At 41.7% G+C, this 20,653-nt stretch overlaps 1 protein-coding gene across 1 annotated transcript in view; it reads right to left on the bottom strand.

Moving 5' to 3' along the window:
• LOC149464493 (NXPE family member 2-like) overlaps positions 1-20,375 on the bottom strand; it is a 28,368-nt gene extending 7,993 nt beyond the window's left edge. Inside the window, exons 1-3 of the mRNA XM_089674729.1 lie at positions 20,277-20,375; positions 19,471-20,186; positions 2,199-2,260 (exon numbers count right to left, since the gene is read on the bottom strand). Of these exons, the coding sequence (XP_089530855.1) occupies positions 2,199-2,260; positions 19,471-20,186; positions 20,277-20,375 (877 nt within the window). The remainder of the gene's footprint in view (positions 1-2,198; positions 2,261-19,470; positions 20,187-20,276) is intronic.
• Positions 20,376-20,653: the final 278 nt, after the last annotated feature.

The following is a 20,653-nucleotide window of genomic DNA, read 5'->3' as shown; positions in this document are numbered from 1 at the left end:
GTGAGTGGATATCTCCCCAAAACTGAGAGGATTTAATCTATGACATTTATAGTCTCCCATCTACTCTTGTTCTGGTGCCAACTGTAAATTTGTTGGTTCTCACTCACTTCATGTTCTAGGAAAATTGCCATGAGGACAAATAGAGAAGGGAAATCTCTCTGGTAGGAACTCAGACAGCAATAAAAACTTGCAACAAACTGTGTAACACCATCAAGGTTAGCTAGGAAGTTTTTTTTTTGTCAGTCAGAGGCGGAGTAGCAGCCTGGGGTGAGTCAGCCTGTGAGCGAGGCAGAGGTTACCTCAGGACAGGCTAGGGAGGTTCTGAAGGTCAGAGTTTCTGGAGCCCTCCCATCTCTCCAGACACATGAGAGCTTCTGGAGGAGGGATGGAGGAGGGGAGGAAGCTCTGATCTCTATGCTTGAGGGACCTTGACCAATCCCATAGCAGGAGGTTGGGCATGGTGACCAAGGCAACCCTTAAGAATCAGAGAGCCTGAGAATGTCAGTCAGTGTGTCAAGTGAGAATCTGGAGTGTGGAGCCTGGGAGGGAGCCCAGGGAAGAAGACTACCTACAGGGGGGTGCTGGACAAGCGAGTCTCCACTGTACCACCATCTTCCAGGAAGGAACAACCTGAGCAGAAGGGAAGGAGCTAGCCCAGTGAAAGACCTGATGGTAGCCACTGACCCATTAAGTTATCAGGAAGGGCAGTGTGAGTAATCTTATACCCACTGTACAGATAAGGATAGAGGGCAGTTATGTGGAAAACCCAACTGACTCCTCAGCTGGGACTGTTTAAGTTGGCAGCTCCTGGGTCCCCTTGCCCAGTAAATACCCTCAGTACAGCCAGGTAAGAAGAGGATTCATCTGGGGTCTGAGGAGGTACACGAGAGGGCTGGAATGCTGTCAGAGGAGAGACGTTCATTTGTTCATAGACTTGTACATACCGTAGTTGCTAAGGAGTTGGTCCTCGCAGCTCACAATTCCTTGGGCATCCCATGCACCCCTCAACCCCATCCAAGTTCAATACCCCTTAAAAAAACATCAAAACTAAGCTCAAGGACTGGTTACTGTCTCCAGTGTGCAAATGTGAAGGAAAAATGTGTGTTGCTTGGCTGTGCAGAACTATAGGGGGACCCAAAAATCAGCAACTCCTAAAGGGGTAGTACTACATGTGTTTATTTATTTGTATGCAAGGGACATGAAGTGGAATTATATGTATAATTTTATATTAGCTACCACTTACAGCCAGCAGATAAGTCACTGCTGTACATGTTCACTTCTGTGAATGCACCAAATAGCTTGTGTAGTGCTGAACAGCTGGAGCTGAAAGATACAGAGAAACATTGGACCAGACCAGGGGCGGACTGACAACTCATGGGGCCCCCGGGCAATAGGGGATCATGGGGCCCCTGTGCCCTTGCCCAAGCTGAAAAAAAACTATGAAAAAGGTACCAGGGGCATCTCATGGGGCCTCCTACTGACCCCGGGCCCTCAATAGGGGATCATGGGGCCCCTGTGTCCTTGCCCAAACTCAAAAAAAGCCTATGAAAAAGGTACCAGGGGCATCTCATGGGGCCCCCTACTGACCCCGGGCCCTCGGGCAGTGCCTGAGTTTCCAAATGGTCAGTCCGCCCCTGGACCAGACCTCCTCAACATTTTCAACACAAAGGAACCCTTGAAATACCTTTCCAGTCTCAGGAAGCTCCTGCTAAAAATTATTGTATCTACAACTCACATCAGTGTGATGGTCAGTGGGAAGAATGCTCCTTACACTTGTGGTCACTGAGAAGAATTAACCCCTTAAAAAAAAAAAAAAAAAAAAAAAGGCTGTAGCCTTTTCCCACTCTATCCTAAGCAAACTTTAGGATATGTCAGTGCCTGGTGTGGTTAGTTAGCTGCTTATGTGTGGTAGGTTGTATTGGGTGTTCCCGATATGGCATAACTACAGGTGGTACAGCAACCAATTGCCTGTGCTAACAAAAATCATGTTTTTATTACTCCTCTAATCACCTAATTGGGTGAGTCAAAGTAAACACAGGCTCTCCTTATTTAGTAACATACACCTTGCAAAGTGAACATTTACTTAGCTAATTGATTTTAGCAAAAAAAAAACCAAAATGTCTGCGCACATATCCGTAAAACTGACCACATCCTTTCAATTTACCAACAATAAAAATAATATAAAAATGCAGACTTACTTGGGCATTTTAAAACGTTAATACTTCCAACTTGTTTGGGAATTTCTTTGCCAATGTTGGACCTTTAATTATAAAAAATAAGAAGTACATTTACATCCAGTGCTTTTTTTCAGCGGGAACATGGGGGAACACACCTCCAACACTGAATGTTTGTAATGGTGACGGGTAATGAGGTGTGGTGGAGGAACTATTGTTGCTGGGATGGGTCTATTGTTGGCTGCTGGAGGATCTATTATTGCGGGGAGGGGTGTATTTTGTTGCTGGGGGGTCTATTGTTGAAAGGGGGGGTGTATTGTTGCTGGCTGCAGGGGATCTATTATCATTTACAAACTCTATACAATAGAATATGATGCTTGTTTCTATATTCTCTAAAAGAAGTAGTACTGGAAGGTGGGTACGGGGTAGAACCTAGGGACAGTGCTTGGATACAAGGGGTGACTCAAAAGGAGGAGTTCCGGCAACTATTCTTTGAGAAAAAAAGCCCTGCTGATATCCTTCATTGTATGTTTACCCCAAAAAAGTTGGTCTAAACCCAAGAGCAAACATGTAATATATTGCAATTTGCCAGTCCTTATATGTTGTGGCTGCCAGGGGCGGACTGACCATTTGGAAACTCGGGCACTGCCCGAGGGCCCGGGGTCAGTAGGGGGCTCCATGAGATGCCCCTGGTACCTTTTTCATAGACTTTTTTGAGTTTGGGCAAGGACACAGGGGCCCCATGATCCCCTATTGCCCGGGGGCCCCATGAGTTGTCAGTCCGCCCCTGGTGGCTGCATTAATTTGCCTTTTCAGAGTCTTTTCTTCTTTATTTTCACCTGGTAAACCTGTCAGTAGCACACTTTCTGTCTTAGTGTGATAATGCTCATTCACCGTGCTGTATCTATGGGGAACCATTGTTGTCACACTAGGCTGCTCTCCTGATATGGATTACAAACACCTCCTTATCTCCATACCAAAGGGTAGAGGTCTTGTAGTTTACAGAAGAGAACAGGTATTGAGATTACTATTCAGTACATGTGATTTCTAGCAGAATCAACAAGTATAATCTGTACTTGTAGAAAATGTTTTTAGCCTGAAAAAAAGAAAAATAAAGCTGCCAGCAGACCTGAAGACTGTTAAATTGCAATATATTACATTTTTGTTCTTGGATGTAGACATTAAAGGACAAGTTCAGTTTAGAATGATATTTTCTCATCTCTACTCCCTAGTTAAATAGTTAGTCTGGCTGAAAAAAGACATATGTCCATCCAGTTCAACCATTAAAATAAAAAAAAAAGTTATAATCCTACAACCACAGTTGATCCAGAGGAAGGCAAAATAACCCAGCAAAGCATGATCCAATTTGCTCCTGCAGGGGAAAAAATTCCTTCCTGATCCCCCAAGAGGCAATTGGATATTCCCTGGATCAACCTTAACTATAAATGTTAGTATCCAGTTATATTCTGTGTTTCTAGGAAAGAATCCAGGACTTTTTAAAGCAATCCACTGAGCTGGCCAGCACCAACTCTTCAGGGAGTCTATTCCACATTTTCACAGCTCTTACTGTGAAGAAACCTTTCCGTGTTTGGAGATTAAATATCTTTTCCTCCAGACTTAGAGTGCCTCCTTGTCCTCTGTGATGATCTCAGGGTGAATAACTCTACACTGAGTTCACTATATGAACCACTGATGTATTTATACATGGAGATCATATCCCCCCCTTATGTATTATACATGGAGATCATATCCCCCCTTATGTATTATACATGGAGATCATATCCCCCCTTATGTATTATACATGGAGATCATATCCCCCCTTATGTATTATACATGGAGATCATATCCACCCTTATGTAATATACATGGTAATCATATCCCCCTTATGTATTATACATGGAGATCATATCCCCCCTTATGTATTATACATGGAGATCATATCCCCCTTATGTATTATACATGGTAATCATATCCCCCTTATGTATTATACATGGAGATCATATCCCCCCTTATGTATTATACATGGAGATCATATCCCCCCTTATGTATTATACATGGAGATCATATCCCCCCTTATGTATTATACATGGAGATCATATCCCCCCTTATGTATTATACATGGAGATCATATCCCCCCTTATGTATTATACATGGTGATCCTATCCCCCTTATGTATTATACATGGTGATCATATCCCCCCTTATGTATTATACATGGTGATCATATCCCCCCTTATGTATTATACATGCTGATCATATCCCCCTTTATGTATTATACATGGAGATCATATCCCCCCCTTATGTATTATACATGGTGATCATATCCCCCCTTATGTATTATACATGGAGATCATATCCCCCCCTTGTGTATTATACATGGAGATCATATCCCCCCTTATGTATTATACATGGAGATCATATCCCCCCCTTATGTATTATACATGGAGATCATATCCCCCCGTATGTATTATACATGGAGATCATATCCCCCCTTATGTATTATACATGGAGATCACATCCCCCCTTATGTATTATACATGAAGATCATATCCCCCCTTATGTATTATACATGGTAATCATATCCCCCCTTATGTATTATACATGGTGATCATATCCCCCTTATGTATTATACATGGTGATCATATCCCCCCTTATGTATTATACATGGTGATCATATCCCCCCTTATGTATTATACATGCTGATCATATCCCCCTTTATGTATTATACATGGAGATCATATCCCCCTTTATGTATTATACATGTTGATCATATCCCCCTTATGTATTATACAAGGTGATCATATCCCCCCTTATGTATTATACATGGTGATCATATCCCCCCTTATGTATTATACATGGAGATCATATCCCCCTTATGTATTATACATGGAGATCATATCCCCCCGTATGTATTATACATGGAGATCATATCCCCCCTTATGTATTATACATGGAGATCACATCCCCCCTTATGTATTATACATGGAGATCATATCCCCCTTATGTATTATACATGGAGATCATATCCCCCCTTATGTATTATACATGGAGATCACATCCCCCCTTATGTATTATACATGAAGATCATATCCCCCCTTATGTATTATACATGGTAATCATATCCCCCCTTATGTATTATACATGGTGATCATATCCTCCTTATGTATTATACATGGAGATCATATCCCCCCTTATGTATTATACATGGAGATCATATCCCCCCTTATGTATTATACATGGAGATCACATCCCCCCTTATGTATTATACGTGAAGATCATATCCCCCCTTATGTATTATACATGGTAATCATATCCCCCCTTATGTATTATACATGGTGATCATATCCTCCTTATGTATTATACATGGTGATCATATCCCCCCTTATGTATTATACATGGTGATCATATCCCCCCTTATGTATTATACATGAAGATCATATCCCCCTTATGTATTATACATGGTAATCATATCCCCCCTTATGTATTATACATGGTGATCATATCCTCCTTATGTATTATACATGGAGATCATATCCCCCCTTATGTATTATACATGGAGATCATACCCCCCCTTATGTATTATACATGGAGATCATATCCCCCCTTATGTATTATACATGGAGATCACATCCCCCTTATGTATTATACATGAAGATCATATCCCCCCTTATGTATTATACATGGTAATCATATCCCCCCTTATGTATTATACATGGTGATCATATCCTCCTTATGTATTATACATGGTGATCATATCCCCCCTTATGTATTATACATGGTGATCATATCCCCCCTTATGTATTATACATGGATATCATATCCCCCCTTATGTATTATACATGGAGATCATATCCCCCCTTATGTATTATACATGGAGATCATATCCCCCCTTATGTATTATACATGGTGATCATATCCCCCTTATGTATTATACATGGTGATCATATCCCCCCTTATGTATTATACATGGATATCATATCCCCCCTTATGTATTATACATGCTGATCATATCCCCCTTTATGTATTATACATGGTGATCATATCCCCCCTTATGTATTATACATGGAGATCATATCCCCCCCTTATGTATTATACATGGAGATCACATCCCCCCTTATGTATTATACATGAAGATCATATCCCCCCTTATGTATTATACATGGTAATCATATCCCCCCTTATGTATTATACATGGTGATCATATCCCCCTTATGTATTATACATGCTGATCATATCCCCCTTTATGTATTATACATGGTGATCATATCCCCCCCTTATGTATTATACATGGAGATCATATCCCCCCCTTATGTATTATACATGGAGATCACATCCGCCCTTATGTATTATACATGAAGATCATATCCCCCCTTATGTATTATACATGGTAATCATATCCCCCCTTATGTATTATACATGGTGATCATATCCCCCCTTATGTATTATACATGGAGATCATATCCCCCCTTATGTATTATACATGGAGATCACATCCCCCCTTATGTATTATACGTGAAGATCATATCCCCCTTATGTATTATACATGGTAATCATATCCCCCCTTATGTATTATACATGGTGATCATATCCTCCTTATGTATTATACATGGTGATCATATCCCCCCTTATGTATTATACATGGTGATCATATCCCCCCTTATGTATTATACATGAAGATCATATCCCCCTTATGTATTATACATGGTAATCATATCCCCCCTTATGTATTATACATGGTGATCATATCCTCCTTATGTATTATACATGGAGATCATATCCCCCCTTATGTATTATACATGGAGATCATACCCCCCCTTATGTATTATACATGGAGATCATATCCCCCCTTATGTATTATACATGGAGATCACATCCCCCTTATGTATTATACATGAAGATCATATCCCCCCTTATGTATTATACATGGTAATCATATCCCCCCTTATGTATTATACATGGTGATCATATCCTCCTTATGTATTATACATGGTGATCATATCCCCCCTTATGTATTATACATGGTGATCATATCCCCCCTTATGTATTATACATGGATATCATATCCCCCCTTATGTATTATACATGGAGATCATATCCCCCCTTATGTATTATACATGGAGATCATATCCCCCCTTATGTATTATACATGGTGATCATATCCCCCTTATGTATTATACATGGTGATCATATCCCCCCTTATGTATTATACATGGATATCATATCCCCCCTTATGTATTATACATGCTGATCATATCCCCCTTTATGTATTATACATGGTGATCATATCCCCCCTTATGTATTATACATGGAGATCATATCCCCCCCTTATGTATTATACATGGAGATCATATCCCCCCTTATGTATTATACATGCTGATCATATCCCCCTTTATGTATTATACATGGAGATCATATCCCCCCCTTATGTATTATACATGGTGATCATATCCCCCCTTATGTATTATACATGGAGATCATATCCCCCCCTTATGTATTATACATGGAGATCATATCCCCCCTTATGTATTATACATGGAGATCATATCCCCCCCTTATGTATTATACATGGAGATCATATCCCCCTTATGTATTATACATGCTGATCATATCCCCCTTTATGTATTATACATGTTGATCATATCCCCCTTTATGTATTATACATGTTGATCATATCCCCCTTTATGTATTATACATGTTGATCATATCCCCCTTATGTATTATACATGGTGATCATATCCCCCCTTATGTATTATACATGGTGATCATATCCCCCCTTATGTATTATACATGGAGATCATATCCCCCTTATGTATTATTCATGGAGATCATATCCCCCCTTATGTATTATACATGGAGATCATATCCCCCTTGTGTATTATACATGGAGATCATATCCCCTCTTATGTATTATACATGGAGATCATATCCCCCTTATGTATTATACATGGAGATCATATCCCCTCTTATGTATTATACATGGTGATCATATCCCCCCTTATGTATTATACATGGAGATCATATCCCCCCTTATGTATTATACATGGAGATCATATCCCCCCTTATGTATTATACATGGAGATATATCCCCTTATGTATTATAAATGGAGATCATATCCCCCCTTATGTATTATACATGGTGATCATATCCCCACTTATGTATTATACATGGAGATCATATCCCCCCTTATGTATTATACATGTTGATCATACCCCCCCTTATGTATTATACATGGTGATCATATCCCCCCTTATGTATTATACATGGAGATCATATCCCCCTTATGTATTATACATGGAGATCATATCCCCCCTTATGTATTATACATGTTGATCATATCCCCCCTTATGTATTATACATGGAGATCATATCCCCCCTTATGTATTATACATGGAGATCATATCCCCCCCTTATGTATTATACATGGAGATCATATCCCCCTTATGTATTATACATGGAGATCATATCCCTCCTTATGTATTATACATGTTGATCATATCCCCCCTTATGTATTATACATGGTGATCATATCCCCCCTTATGTATTATACATGGAGATCATATCCCCCCTTATGTATTATACATGTTGATCATATCCCCCCTTAATCTCCTCTTCTCAAAAGAGAATAAATTCAGTTCCTCTAATCTTTCCTCATAGCTGACCTCCTCCATGCCTCTTATCAGTTTGGTTGCCCTTCTCTGTACTTTCTCCAGTTCCCTAGTCTCCTAACCAGTGGTGGAACTATTAAAATATCCATCCGCACAGCCACTATAGGGGCCTAGGGCAGAGGGAGGCCAGGTCAGGACCAACAGAGGTAAGTTGTCTCACTTAGTGTCTGTCTGCTGCTCGCTGTTCTGTTAATGGCAAGGCACACCTAATAGTGTTGTGCCCCTGCTCTTCCTCACCCCTCTCCCTCCCTAAATAGTGGAGGAAGTCTCCCACTACTTCCGTCCTCTGCAGCTCCAACTGATAACATGGGACATTATTATTATTATTATACAGTATTTATAAAGCGCCAATAGTTCGCTCAGCGCTGTACATTACAGAACATGTGACAGAACAATACCAATACAATGCAAAACATGAGGAGATCGAGGGCCCTGCTCTTTCGAGCTTACAATCTAGGAGGGAGGGGGTGGTGGCACAGTAGGAGATAGCTGTGGGGGATGGAGTGGTAGGAAGAGTGGAGGAGGTCGGCAGGTTAGCAGGGGGTGGGGTAGGCTTCCCTGAAGAGATGGGTTTTCAGGGTGCGCCTAAAGGAGAGGAGAGTAGGTGATAATCTGATGGGTTGGGGCAGGGAGTTCCAGAGGATGGGTGACACCCTGGAGAAGTCCTGGAGGCGGGCATGGGAGGAGATCAGGAAACTAGAGAGAAGGAGGTCTTGTGAGGAGCGGAGTGTGCGTGCTGGGTGGTACTTTGATATTAGGTCATTGATGTAGTTCGGGGCAGTATGGTGGACGGCTTTGTACGTCGGTGTTAGGATTTTGAATTTGATCCGTTGGGCAATCGGAAGCCAGTGGAGGGATTGACAGAGGGGGGGTGGCGTAAATGGAGCGGTTGGAAAGGTGAATCAGTCTGGCAGCCGTATTCAGGATCGACTGAAGCGGGGATAGCCAGCGGCGAGGCAGGCCAGTGAGGAGGGAGTTGCAGTAGTCGGGTCGTGATATGATGAGGGAGTGGATGAGCTGTTTAGTGGTTTCTGGGGTTAGGAACGTGCGGATTTTTGGCGATGTTGCGGAGGTGGAGTCTGCACGAGTTTGTTAAAGATTGGACTTGGGGCTGGAAGGATAGGTTGGAATCCAGAATGACACCAAGTACTCTGGCCTGCGGGGCGGGTTTGATGGTGGCGTTGTTGGATGTGATGGAGAAGTCAATGGGGGGTGGTGTGCGGGCTGGAGGGAAGACAAGAAACTCGGTTTTGGAGAGGTTCAGTTTAAGGAAGTGGAGCGACATCCAGTTTGATATATGTCGCTCAGTAGGTGTGTGATTCAGGCGGAATAGGGACATGCTTGTTCATTTAAAATGTCCTCCCTGTGCGCCTCCTAGCTCCTGATCTTTGGGCAGGTTATAAACGGTTGTTCTACTGTCTACATTACTCATTTTTTTTTGGGGGGGGGGGGGCATTGCACCCTTATTCTCTGTCATAGGTGAGAAGCTTGGAATTTGCTAGGATTTTTTTCTATGGTGATTCTCTCATGTGGGACAAAGGGAGTCAGTGGTTTTTTCATTTTTTTAACTCCCCTTATTAGTTTCATTCCAACTGTATCTTCTTATACTCTGTCTATCTCATGGGTGAGATGAGTCTACCATTCATCCTAAGCAGCCAATTGTGCCTAGTGTCCTATAATGTAGATGGCTCTATGTTGTTAGTTCCTTTGGGTACCTAATCCTGCATATATTCTCATAAAATGTAACAGTTCTGCGATCACCCAACAAACGCATGAAGGTGTTGTGACACTTGAAGCGCCTGATGTAGCCTTACTGCAGGAAACACATCTCTCTGAGGGCAATTTCAACCATCTACATAAACTATGGGTGGGAGAAGTTTGTGGCTCTGCTGTGAACCACAAAGCTGGAGAGATCATTCTATTCCATAAAAATATTTCCTACCAACTGAGATCTATTGTTGTAGATTCAGAGGGATGGAAGCTGACAGTTATTATATCTATTGCTAATCATGATCTTGCTATTACTAACATCTATGCCCCCAACACCCCAGGCATCCCCTTCTTTTAAGATCTTTCCACTTGTGTCATTAGTGCTCTGAAAAATCTTCATCTAGTAGGAGGGGGGAACATCAATTCAGTTATGGAACCCTTGGAGGACCACTCCCCTAGTCCTAGATCTGTGTCCACAGGTAAGTCTACACCTACCCTACTCTCTCAGGTATTCACCTCCCTGGACTTTCTGTATATCTGTCGCCTCTCACATCCCACATAGAAGGCAGACACCTTCTACTCCGCACCTCATGATTCCTTGTCTCTTGTAGATTACTTTTTTAGCTCACTGTCATTGCTTCCTATGTTAAGTGATTTGTCTGATCTTGTTATCTCTGACCATTATGGTAACCATAGGTGATCTCTACCCAAATAGCTCTCAGGGCTGTTGGAGATTTCCCTCCTATTTGGTTAAAACCCAGTCACATACTTTATACCCCCCCCCCCCCCCCCCCCCCGAGGACATTTCCCTCTTGGGGATATTAGCATGGATAAGATAAGATATACAACCAGTAAAAACATGACAATGCTACCTTTAAACACTAATCTATTTAACAACTAGGCACCTAGCCATATTTTAGCAGTCTGGCTAGTAGTCTCAAGAAATCCCCACCCTACATCCCTTGTCTATGTGCTGGAAAACATCCACAGTAAATATTTATTAGCCAGGGCATGCCCACCAGGATGCCTAGAAACAGTTCCACATCCTTGTATACATAAAGTACAATACACCGCTCATTTCTAAATGTCCCATCCCAGATCCAGCTCGGATCTAGGTTACCAAATGGTACATCTTCAACAGAATTAATATTAGCATGGATAAGATAAGATATACAACCAGTAAAAACATGACAATGCGACCTTTAAACACTAATCTATTTAACAACTAGGCACCTAGCCATATTTTATCAGTCTGGCTAGTAGTCACAGGATATTTTATCAGTCTGGCTAGTAGTCACAGGATATTTTATCAGTCTGGCTAGTAGTCACAGGAAATCCCCACCCTACATCCCTTGTCTATGTGCTGGAAAACATGTCCACAGTAAATATTGATTAGCCAGGACGTGCCCACCAGGATGCCTAGAAACAGTTCCACATCCTTGTATACATAAAGTACATTACACCACTCATTTCTAAATGTCCCATCCCAGATCCAGCTCGGATCTAGGTTACCAAATGGTACATCTTCAGCAGAAATAATATAAAAGGGTAATAACATAGTGTTGGCATTAGCAAGGGTAAAAGGGACAAATGCTGCATTATCCAGTTCTCGAGGACCAGCCAGGGCAAGATAAGAAATATGTTGCTGCTCTCTTAAAAAGGTAAGTTGGAACTTGGGTGGGTGGTGGGGGTTTGGAAGAAAAGAAAAGAAAAATTTCTAAAGTGAACCCATCCTTTAAGGTAAACGTGGCAGATTGATGAAACAATGCATAACTAGAAGTTATCTTCACTAACAACCTCACATGAAAACAATTGTTAGATCAAGTTTAAATGCGGGTGTAGATATATCAAAATACTACAGCCAACTCTGGAAACAGCTCTATTTAATTAATTCTCTCATTTTTATTACTTCAGGAGCTCTCTAGGTGCAGATGAAAGCTGTTGGTATAAAAGGAAATGCACTTCTGGCTGTCTGTTGGATCAGATGGGGTCTATGAGGGACACCATTCCCCACATTTTGCCTCCACCCTTTCACTCTACTCTGCCATTCACAAAGCACAGCACAGTGATGATGATAAGATCTCAGACAATAGGACCTGTGAAAGAACTACAAATCCCACCTGCCAATGTGGCAGACAGATTTGTAGTTCTCAGTGCAACACAACTGTGGTTAATACCACACTCACAGTCCATTGCCACCAATTTCAGCCCTCTATGTGAAAGTCCATGCCTCGATATGGAGAAGGAACTGGAGCAAGAGTCTGAAGGAGCCTGGGCATTGTACCCATGATCCACTGCTTTGCAGGCTCATTACACAAAAAATAATGCATAGATTATGACAGTACAGATCTTTTACCCCCGACTACAAAGCTCCCCCTCAGTACAGAGCTCCTTCTAGTACAGAGCTTTATTTACAACTCCTCAGTGCAGAGCTCTTCCCTCAAACCCCACTACAAAGCCCTTAAACCCCCCTCAGTATAGAGCTCTTCTTTCAAGCCCACTACAAAGGTTTTCCCCTCATCCCCCAAGTACAGAGCTCTTCCGCCAACCCTTCCCCCAATTGGTGGGTAACACATCAGTAAAGAGCTCTGCCCACAAACCCAAATACAAGGCTCTTCTCCCATATTCCCTGAGGACAGAGCGCTTCTCTCATACCCAATGTAGAGCTCTTTACTCAACCCTGCTACAATGATCTTCCACATCCCCCCCAGTACAGATCTCTTCCTTCAGTCCCTCCTACCCCATTATAAAGCTCTCCCCCCCCCCCAGAACAAAGCTCTTTCCCTATCCCCCCAGTACATGGCTTTTACCTCACCCCTACACTACAAAGCTCCCTCCCTTAGTACGGAGCTCTCTCTCTAATACCCCCTCACTCCCAGTAAAGAGCACTTCCATTACTTTTCCATCTACTCACCCAGTCCTCAGTGCAGAATGAGCCATTGCCACAGTGCTGGGCTCTGCAGTCATGCAGCAGGGCAGGGAGTGCTCTGTGTGAGCCCAGGAGAGGTGCGCTGTCACTTGTAAACACAATGGAAGCTGGCTTCTATTCTTACAATAATTGACAGAGGATTCCGGATTCTATACTTACAATAAGTGACAGAGGATTCCGGCTTCTATACTTACAATAAGTGACAGAGGATTCCGACATCTGTGCTTACAATAAGTGACAGAGGATTCCGGCTTCTGTGCTTACAATAAGTGACAGAGGATTCTGGATTCTGTGCTTACAATAAATGACAGAGGATTCCGGCTTCTGTGCTTACAAAAAGTGACAGAGGATTCCGGCTTCTGTGCTTACAATAAGTGACAGAGGAAGCCGGCTTCTGTGCTTACAATAAGTGACAGAGGATTCCGGCTTCTTTGCTTACAATAAGTGACAGAGGAATCCGGCTTCTGTGCTTACATTAAGTGACAGAGGATTCCGGTTTCTGTGTTTACAATAAGTGACAGAGGATTCCAGCTTCTGTGCTTACAATAAGTGACAGAGGATTCCGGCTTCTGTGCTTACAATAAGTGACAGAGGATTCCGGCTTCTTTGCTTACAATAAGTGACAGAGGAAGCCGGCTTCTGTGCTTACATTAAGTGACAGAGGATTCCGGTTTCTGTGTTTACAATAAGTGACAGAGGATTCCAGCTTCTGTGCTTACAATAAGTGACAGAGGATTCCGGCTTCTGTGCTTACAATAAGTGACAGAGGATTCCGGCTTCTCTGTTTACAATAAGTGACAGAGGAAGCCGGCTTCTGTGCTTACAATAAGTGAGAGAGGATTCCGGCTTCTGTGCTTACAATAAGTGACAGAGGAAGTCGGCTTCTGTGTTTACAATACGTGACAGAGGATTACGGCTTCTGTGCTTACAATAAGTGACAGAAGAAGCCAGTTTCTGTTCTTACAATAAGTGACAGAGGAAGTGGGCTTCTGTGCTTACAATAAGTGACAGTGGTGAGCACAGGGCCATTACCTCTTCCCTTGCAAAACTCCAACCCCTTGCTCCACACACCCTTTTATTAATCTGAACTTCACCCCAACATCCGTCCATCCTAAATTCCATACCCCATCTATGCATTTCAATTTTAAGTCCCACCATCAGCCCTAACTCAGCCGACAGTTCCAAGTGCTGTCAAGGTCAGGTTAGTATCCACTTTCCACTACAACTGTTCTTCAACATAAATTCTCACTATTTCTTCCTTCCCCTTTCTCCAGCGGTCACCCTCTGCCATTTCACTCCTTTCACCTACTCTTCTCTTCCCTCACTTTATTGCTAATCTCATTCCCTGTCTGTACCAGTTACTTGGTCTCTTTGCCTTTATGTATCTGCACCAATGTTACAAAATAATCCTGCTTAAAGCATATCTATGGTCAAAATATAGAATTATATATTCATTTGCACATTGTATTTCAATTATGTCTTTCTAGCCTACTCTTATTAATCTGAACAATCTTGAAGCTTGTGAATTTTGTGAAGATGCCCACACATTTATGTCTTTGAATTCTGTGACACATTCACTATTCCCTGGTCCCTGTGTAGTAGGCACTGCTGTGTCACACATTTCACAGAGGCTGCCTTCTGAACTACAGGTGAGTTCAAGGTGATTTTTTTGTGGACAAACTCTGCAGGTCAGATTACTTGATCACTTAAAATTGTATTAGTTCCTTTGATATTTGTTCTAATTTTGTTAACACGCTTCAGTAACCTATTTTTGAATACTATGATAGTTAAAATGGTATTGCACCAAACACAAACATTATATTGCAGCCTACCAATTTTTAGATGTGGTTGCTACATTCGTTTTCTTTTTAAGGCTCTCTTTACTTGATTTTCACCTGGTGATCTAGTCAGTATGTGTGTTGTTTTTCAAATGAACAAGCTCTCCTGCAGATGCAGTAGAGGGTTGGGACAAACCATTTACCAATGACAGGGGTGCTTACAATGGTCAGCTTTTATTTATTTATGTAAAACATTTATCTCAAAAGGATAAAACTGTTGCTGTAACTACTTATAACGTGTTAGGTGAAGTTCAGCTTCAATTTGTTAGTGTATTTAAATCTTCTATTACATTTAAAACTACCCTAACCCCAGATTAACACGGCTGCCGTTCTAAGGTGCCCCTGTGCTTTTTCATCTAAAGTAGAGGCACTCTAACGCTGCCATAGACGGATCAATTTTTTTTGATTAGCCAGCTAACTGATGAAAAAAAAAAACCAAACCAGATCCCCCATCCACACATTCGAGGTGGATGGAGGAATTCCCTCCTCCACTGTGCTACTGTATTCTGACAGTGGGACTCTGCTGCCAAAATACACTGATCAGCACTGCAGCCAATTGGCAGGTGCTGTTCGAGCAAAAATATACTATCAGTCCCATTTGAGAGGAGTTGATCACTGGATCAATTCCTTCCAAATGGGAACTGCCATACATGGATCAAACATTGTTTGGATCCTGCTGAACCAGCTGAATTGCAATCCATGTATAGCCAGCTTAATACAGGAAGTATATTACTGGTCAGGTGAAAACATAAGGAAAAAATACTAAAAAGAACAAAACAATGCAGCCACCACTTCTGATTGCTAAGCTGCAATATTTGACATTTTTGGTTTTGGGTTTAAGACTGCTTTAAGTCTAAAAATATAACCATATGCAGGACATAAATATGGACTCTACTGAATAAAAGGTATTTTTAACAAGCATTGATTCTGGGCTACACCATGGCTAAATGGTTAGCTCTTCTGCCTGGCAGTACTAGGGTTGTTGGTTTGAATCCCAGCCATGGTACCTCCTGCCTGGAGTTTGCATTTTCTCCCTGTGCATGTGTTGGTTTGCTCCTACACTCCAAAGACATGCTGGTAGGTTAATTTGATCCTGTCTAAATTGGCCCATGTAAATGAATGTGAGTTAGGGACTTTAGATTGTACACCCCTTGAGGGTTAGGGACTGATGTGAATGTACAATATATATGTAAAGCGCGGCATAAATTGACAGCGCTATATAAGTACCTGTAATAAATAAATTCACCTTGATTGTCAGTCTAATGGAATCCACTGCCATATTTAACTACATGAACATTTTATGGGTATTACGTACTATATTGTTATATGAATTTTTTGGACATATACCACTACATGTTTAGGCGAGATATTTATGGTATGTCATACTTTTCCTTGTTCTTTTGCAGATAGCCCTGAAAAAAGCACAGACTTTTACCCTGAAACTCCTTTGGCTGTATTTGGAGCTCTTAAACAAAAAATAATTACAAAAAGCCATAAACCAAGACCCAGAGTTTATTATCTGTTGAGCATCCTTTTTGTGTTGATCAGAGAGGTAGCAGCCTAGGACCAGAAGAAGGTCCATATACACTATACCTTCATCACAGATCAACTCTTTTGAAGGAAGACACACTCCATTGGTTATCCATGAAGCTCACTTATGTTGGTGCAACTCTATCACACATGCAAAAATGTAGAGTGGTCAACGAAACAATAGGAGAAGGATAACTTCCAATGGGGAAACTTGCTCAAGTAACCAATGTCTAAAGCTGTCCATAGATGAATCGAAATTCAGCCAGTTGGCAGAGTCTGTTGGAAATTTTCCATTTGATCAGCGGCTGCAGCGCTGATCAGTGTATTCTGACAGCGGAATCGTCCAGAGACTCCTGACCAGGGGCGGACTGACCATTTGGAAACTCAGGCACTGCCCGAGGGCCCGGGGTCAGTAGGGGGCCCCATGAGATGCCCCTGGTACCTTTTTCATAGGCTTTTTTGAGTTTGGGCAAGGACACAGGGGCCCCATGATCCCCTATTGCCGGGGGCCCCATGAGTTGTCAGTCCGCGCTGCTCCTGACTGTCAAAAAACAAAAACACAGAGAGGAGGATTTCTCCATCCACCTCACCTGTGTCATTCTGTGGCCACCCTAAGAGGGAATTTCCCCTCACTGGCTTTCTTTTTACTTTCTTTTTGTTTTTTTTTAACTCTTTAAGGATGTAATGAAATGTTTTTTACAAATATTCTCTTTTGAAAGCAACTGATTTCCCCTTCTTAGCTTTGTGTAAAACTATCAACAGCTTCAGAATCTAGAGCTGGCCATAGATGCATAGATTGATTTTCAAACAAAAATGTGACCCAAATGATCAGAAAAACAAACAAACTTTTGAAACTCTACCCATGTATGGCCAGCTTAAAACTACAACCATTTCTCTAACTATTCTTTTCAAGGTAGGATTATATACAGTATCTAAACCCATTGAAGGGGAAAAGTTCTGATGTCTTTGTAGAGACCACCAGCCAAATACTATGCTAGTCACAGAACACTTACCCGTGAATACATTCCAATGTAGAATGTGGTCTATAAATTAAACCTGTCACCTGCATGGGCATGTCAAATGGAGAATTTAATACAAATGTATAAGCAAGTTACACTATATTGCCAAAAGTATTGGGCCAGCCCTCCAAATCATTGGATTCAGGTGTTCCAATCCCCTCCATGGCCACAGGTGTATAAAATCAAGCTCCTGTGCAATAAGTCCACCCGTTACATTTCCTTGCTACTAAATATTCCACGGTCAACTGCTAGTAGTATTATAACAAAGTGGAAGCAGCTGGGAACAACAGCAACTCAGCCACGAAGTGGTAGGCCACGTATAATGACAGAGCAGGGTCAGCGCATGTCGAAGCACACAGTGCGCAGAAGTTGCCAACTGTCTGCAGTCAATAGCTAAAGACCCCCAAACTTTGTGTGGCCTTCAGATTAGCACAACAACAGTGCATAGAGAGCTTCATGGAATGGGTTTCCATGGCCAAGCAGCTGCATCCAAGCCAACATCACCAAATGCAAAGCAAAGCGTTGGATGCAGTGGTGTAAAGCAAGCCGTCATGGGACTCTAGAGCAGTGAAGACGTTCTCTGGAGGGATGAATCACACTTTTCTGTCTGGCAATCCAATGGATGTGTCTGGGTTTGGCAGGTGCCAGGACTGCTTTGTGCCAAGTGTAAAGTTTTTTGGAGGGGGGATTATGGTGTGGGGTTGTTGGGCTTGGCTCCTTAGTTCCAGTAAAGGAATCTCTTAAGGCGTCAGCATCCCAAGACATTTTGGACAATTTCATGCTCCCAACTTTGTGGGAACAGTTCGGGGATGGCCCCTTCCTGTTTCAACATGACTGCACACCAGTGCACAAAGCAAGGTCCATAAAGACATGGATGAGCCAGTTTGGAGTGGAGGAACGTGATTGGCCTGCACAAAGTCCCGACCTCAACCCCATAGAGACTGTGAGCCAGGTCTTCTCGTCCGACATCAGTGCCTGACCTCACAAATGTGCTTCTGGAAGAATGCTCAAACATTTCCATAGACACCCTCCTAAACCTTGTGGACGGCCTTCCCAGAAGAGTTGAAGCTGTTATAGCTGCAAAGGGTGGGCCAACTCAATATTGAACCCTATGGACTAAGACTGGGAAGCCCTTAAAGTTCATGTGCATGTAGAGGCAGGCGTCAAAATACTTTTGGTAATATAGTGTACCTTCATTAAGAAAAAACAAATAACAGGGCAGGTGATCCAGAGACCAAAGGAAAATCTGAACGGTTTCTATAAAAATCAAGCCTGGCTAATTTCCTTTCTGTCTCCCAAGTCTCCTTATTGGTCTTTCAATGTTATGAGTGGCTTTAAAGACCAAACAGAAAAAGTTAAATTTCGATTGAGGCTGTATATACAGTATAAATTATTATTTTCTTTCTGTAACTCCTTTGTACTTTTTAGTATAGTTTGAATAGTCCAACTTAGCCCAAAGGTTTACTTTAAATAGTCTGAATTCTACTTTTTATGATTGATCCTCTTTCCAAAACATGGCTATACCTTTTAATGTTCAGCACCATCTTCATAAACGTAAATACAAACTATGCCTAAAACAAAAAAGTAATCTTTGGAAGTACTTACGTGGTAAACAGAGTCTTGTTCACGTTGGTGAGGTATGTATAAGGTGTGTTCACACTCCTTAATGATATGAAAGCCTCACAAGGTACTGCTGGTAACTTGATACAGTAAAAAACCTCTCCATATTTTCTGTCCATATATTCACATTTTTCTTGTTGGGAATTCAAGTAAAATCCACATTCTGTATGTACCTCTTTGTTTTCATTAAGGAATGTTCCTGTGTAGCTGATAAAACTGGATCCCATATTCCTCGCTTTCCACAATAGAGCTGCCCCTTCACTGGGATGCATTAGGAGAATGGATATTTGTACTTGTCCTTCCCAAAATAATTTAAAATAAATATTGTAAGTTCCATTATTGAAGTCCTTGATTCTCCCAGAAGCTCCAGCTCCAAGCTTTGGTGAAAATATCCGGGCCAGTAGGAAGTCTCCTCCATAAGTCTTCCTTTTTCCCAGATAATTGAACATCTCAACCAGGACAATCAAAGTGTCTCCAACACAATAATTGGGTTTATAGTTCATGATTATTGCTTTGCTATTCAGTGCGCTGGTGGTTTCATTAAAATACATGGTAACATTTTGGGGAATTGTACAGTGTATCATAGTCATTATTTCAGCTATTTGTTGGTTGATGGCTTTGGGTTCTGTTGCCATGTACCCAATGTGTTCAAAGGCAGGTGGCAGATCATTTGTTACATTGAAAAAGTGTACATTTGAAGGCTGATGGGAAATCATAAACATTTCTACTGTTACATACTTAGCTTTACCCGCAGACACAATTTAAGTGAAGGTCTACAACGAAGAACCTACCTGTCTGAAGTGTAGATGAACGAAGTAGCTAAACAGCACCATAACGACAACTGTACAACACAAAATGATCATATAACCTTTTCTGCTTGATTTGAACATTCTATTGGTCTCCTGAAACACAAGTGAGGTGTACAATTATAGGGAGATCCTAAAACAATGGCTAACCCAATGTGTAAGCAGCTTTCATCCTAATTGCCTTTTGATGGTTAATGTCCCGTTCCCATGCTCTTTTGCTCTTTAAGGTTTCTCCTAATAAGTCATGGGCACAATACTTGTTCTGTGTTTAGAATGTGAGGTTAATTAATGACTAGAAAAAAAACACATACAAACTGGAATGATATAGGAAATCCAGCAAGCCTCATTGTTACATTGTGACC

This window comes from Staurois parvus, unplaced genomic scaffold (assembly GCF_062004578.1).
Source record: "Staurois parvus isolate SC_StPar_1 unplaced genomic scaffold, SC_StPar_1.0 ptg000151l, whole genome shotgun sequence".
Lineage (NCBI taxonomy): Eukaryota > Metazoa > Chordata > Amphibia > Anura > Ranidae > Staurois > Staurois parvus.
Note: the sequence above shows the minus strand (reverse complement) of the source record. Positions and strands in the feature narration are given on the sequence as shown.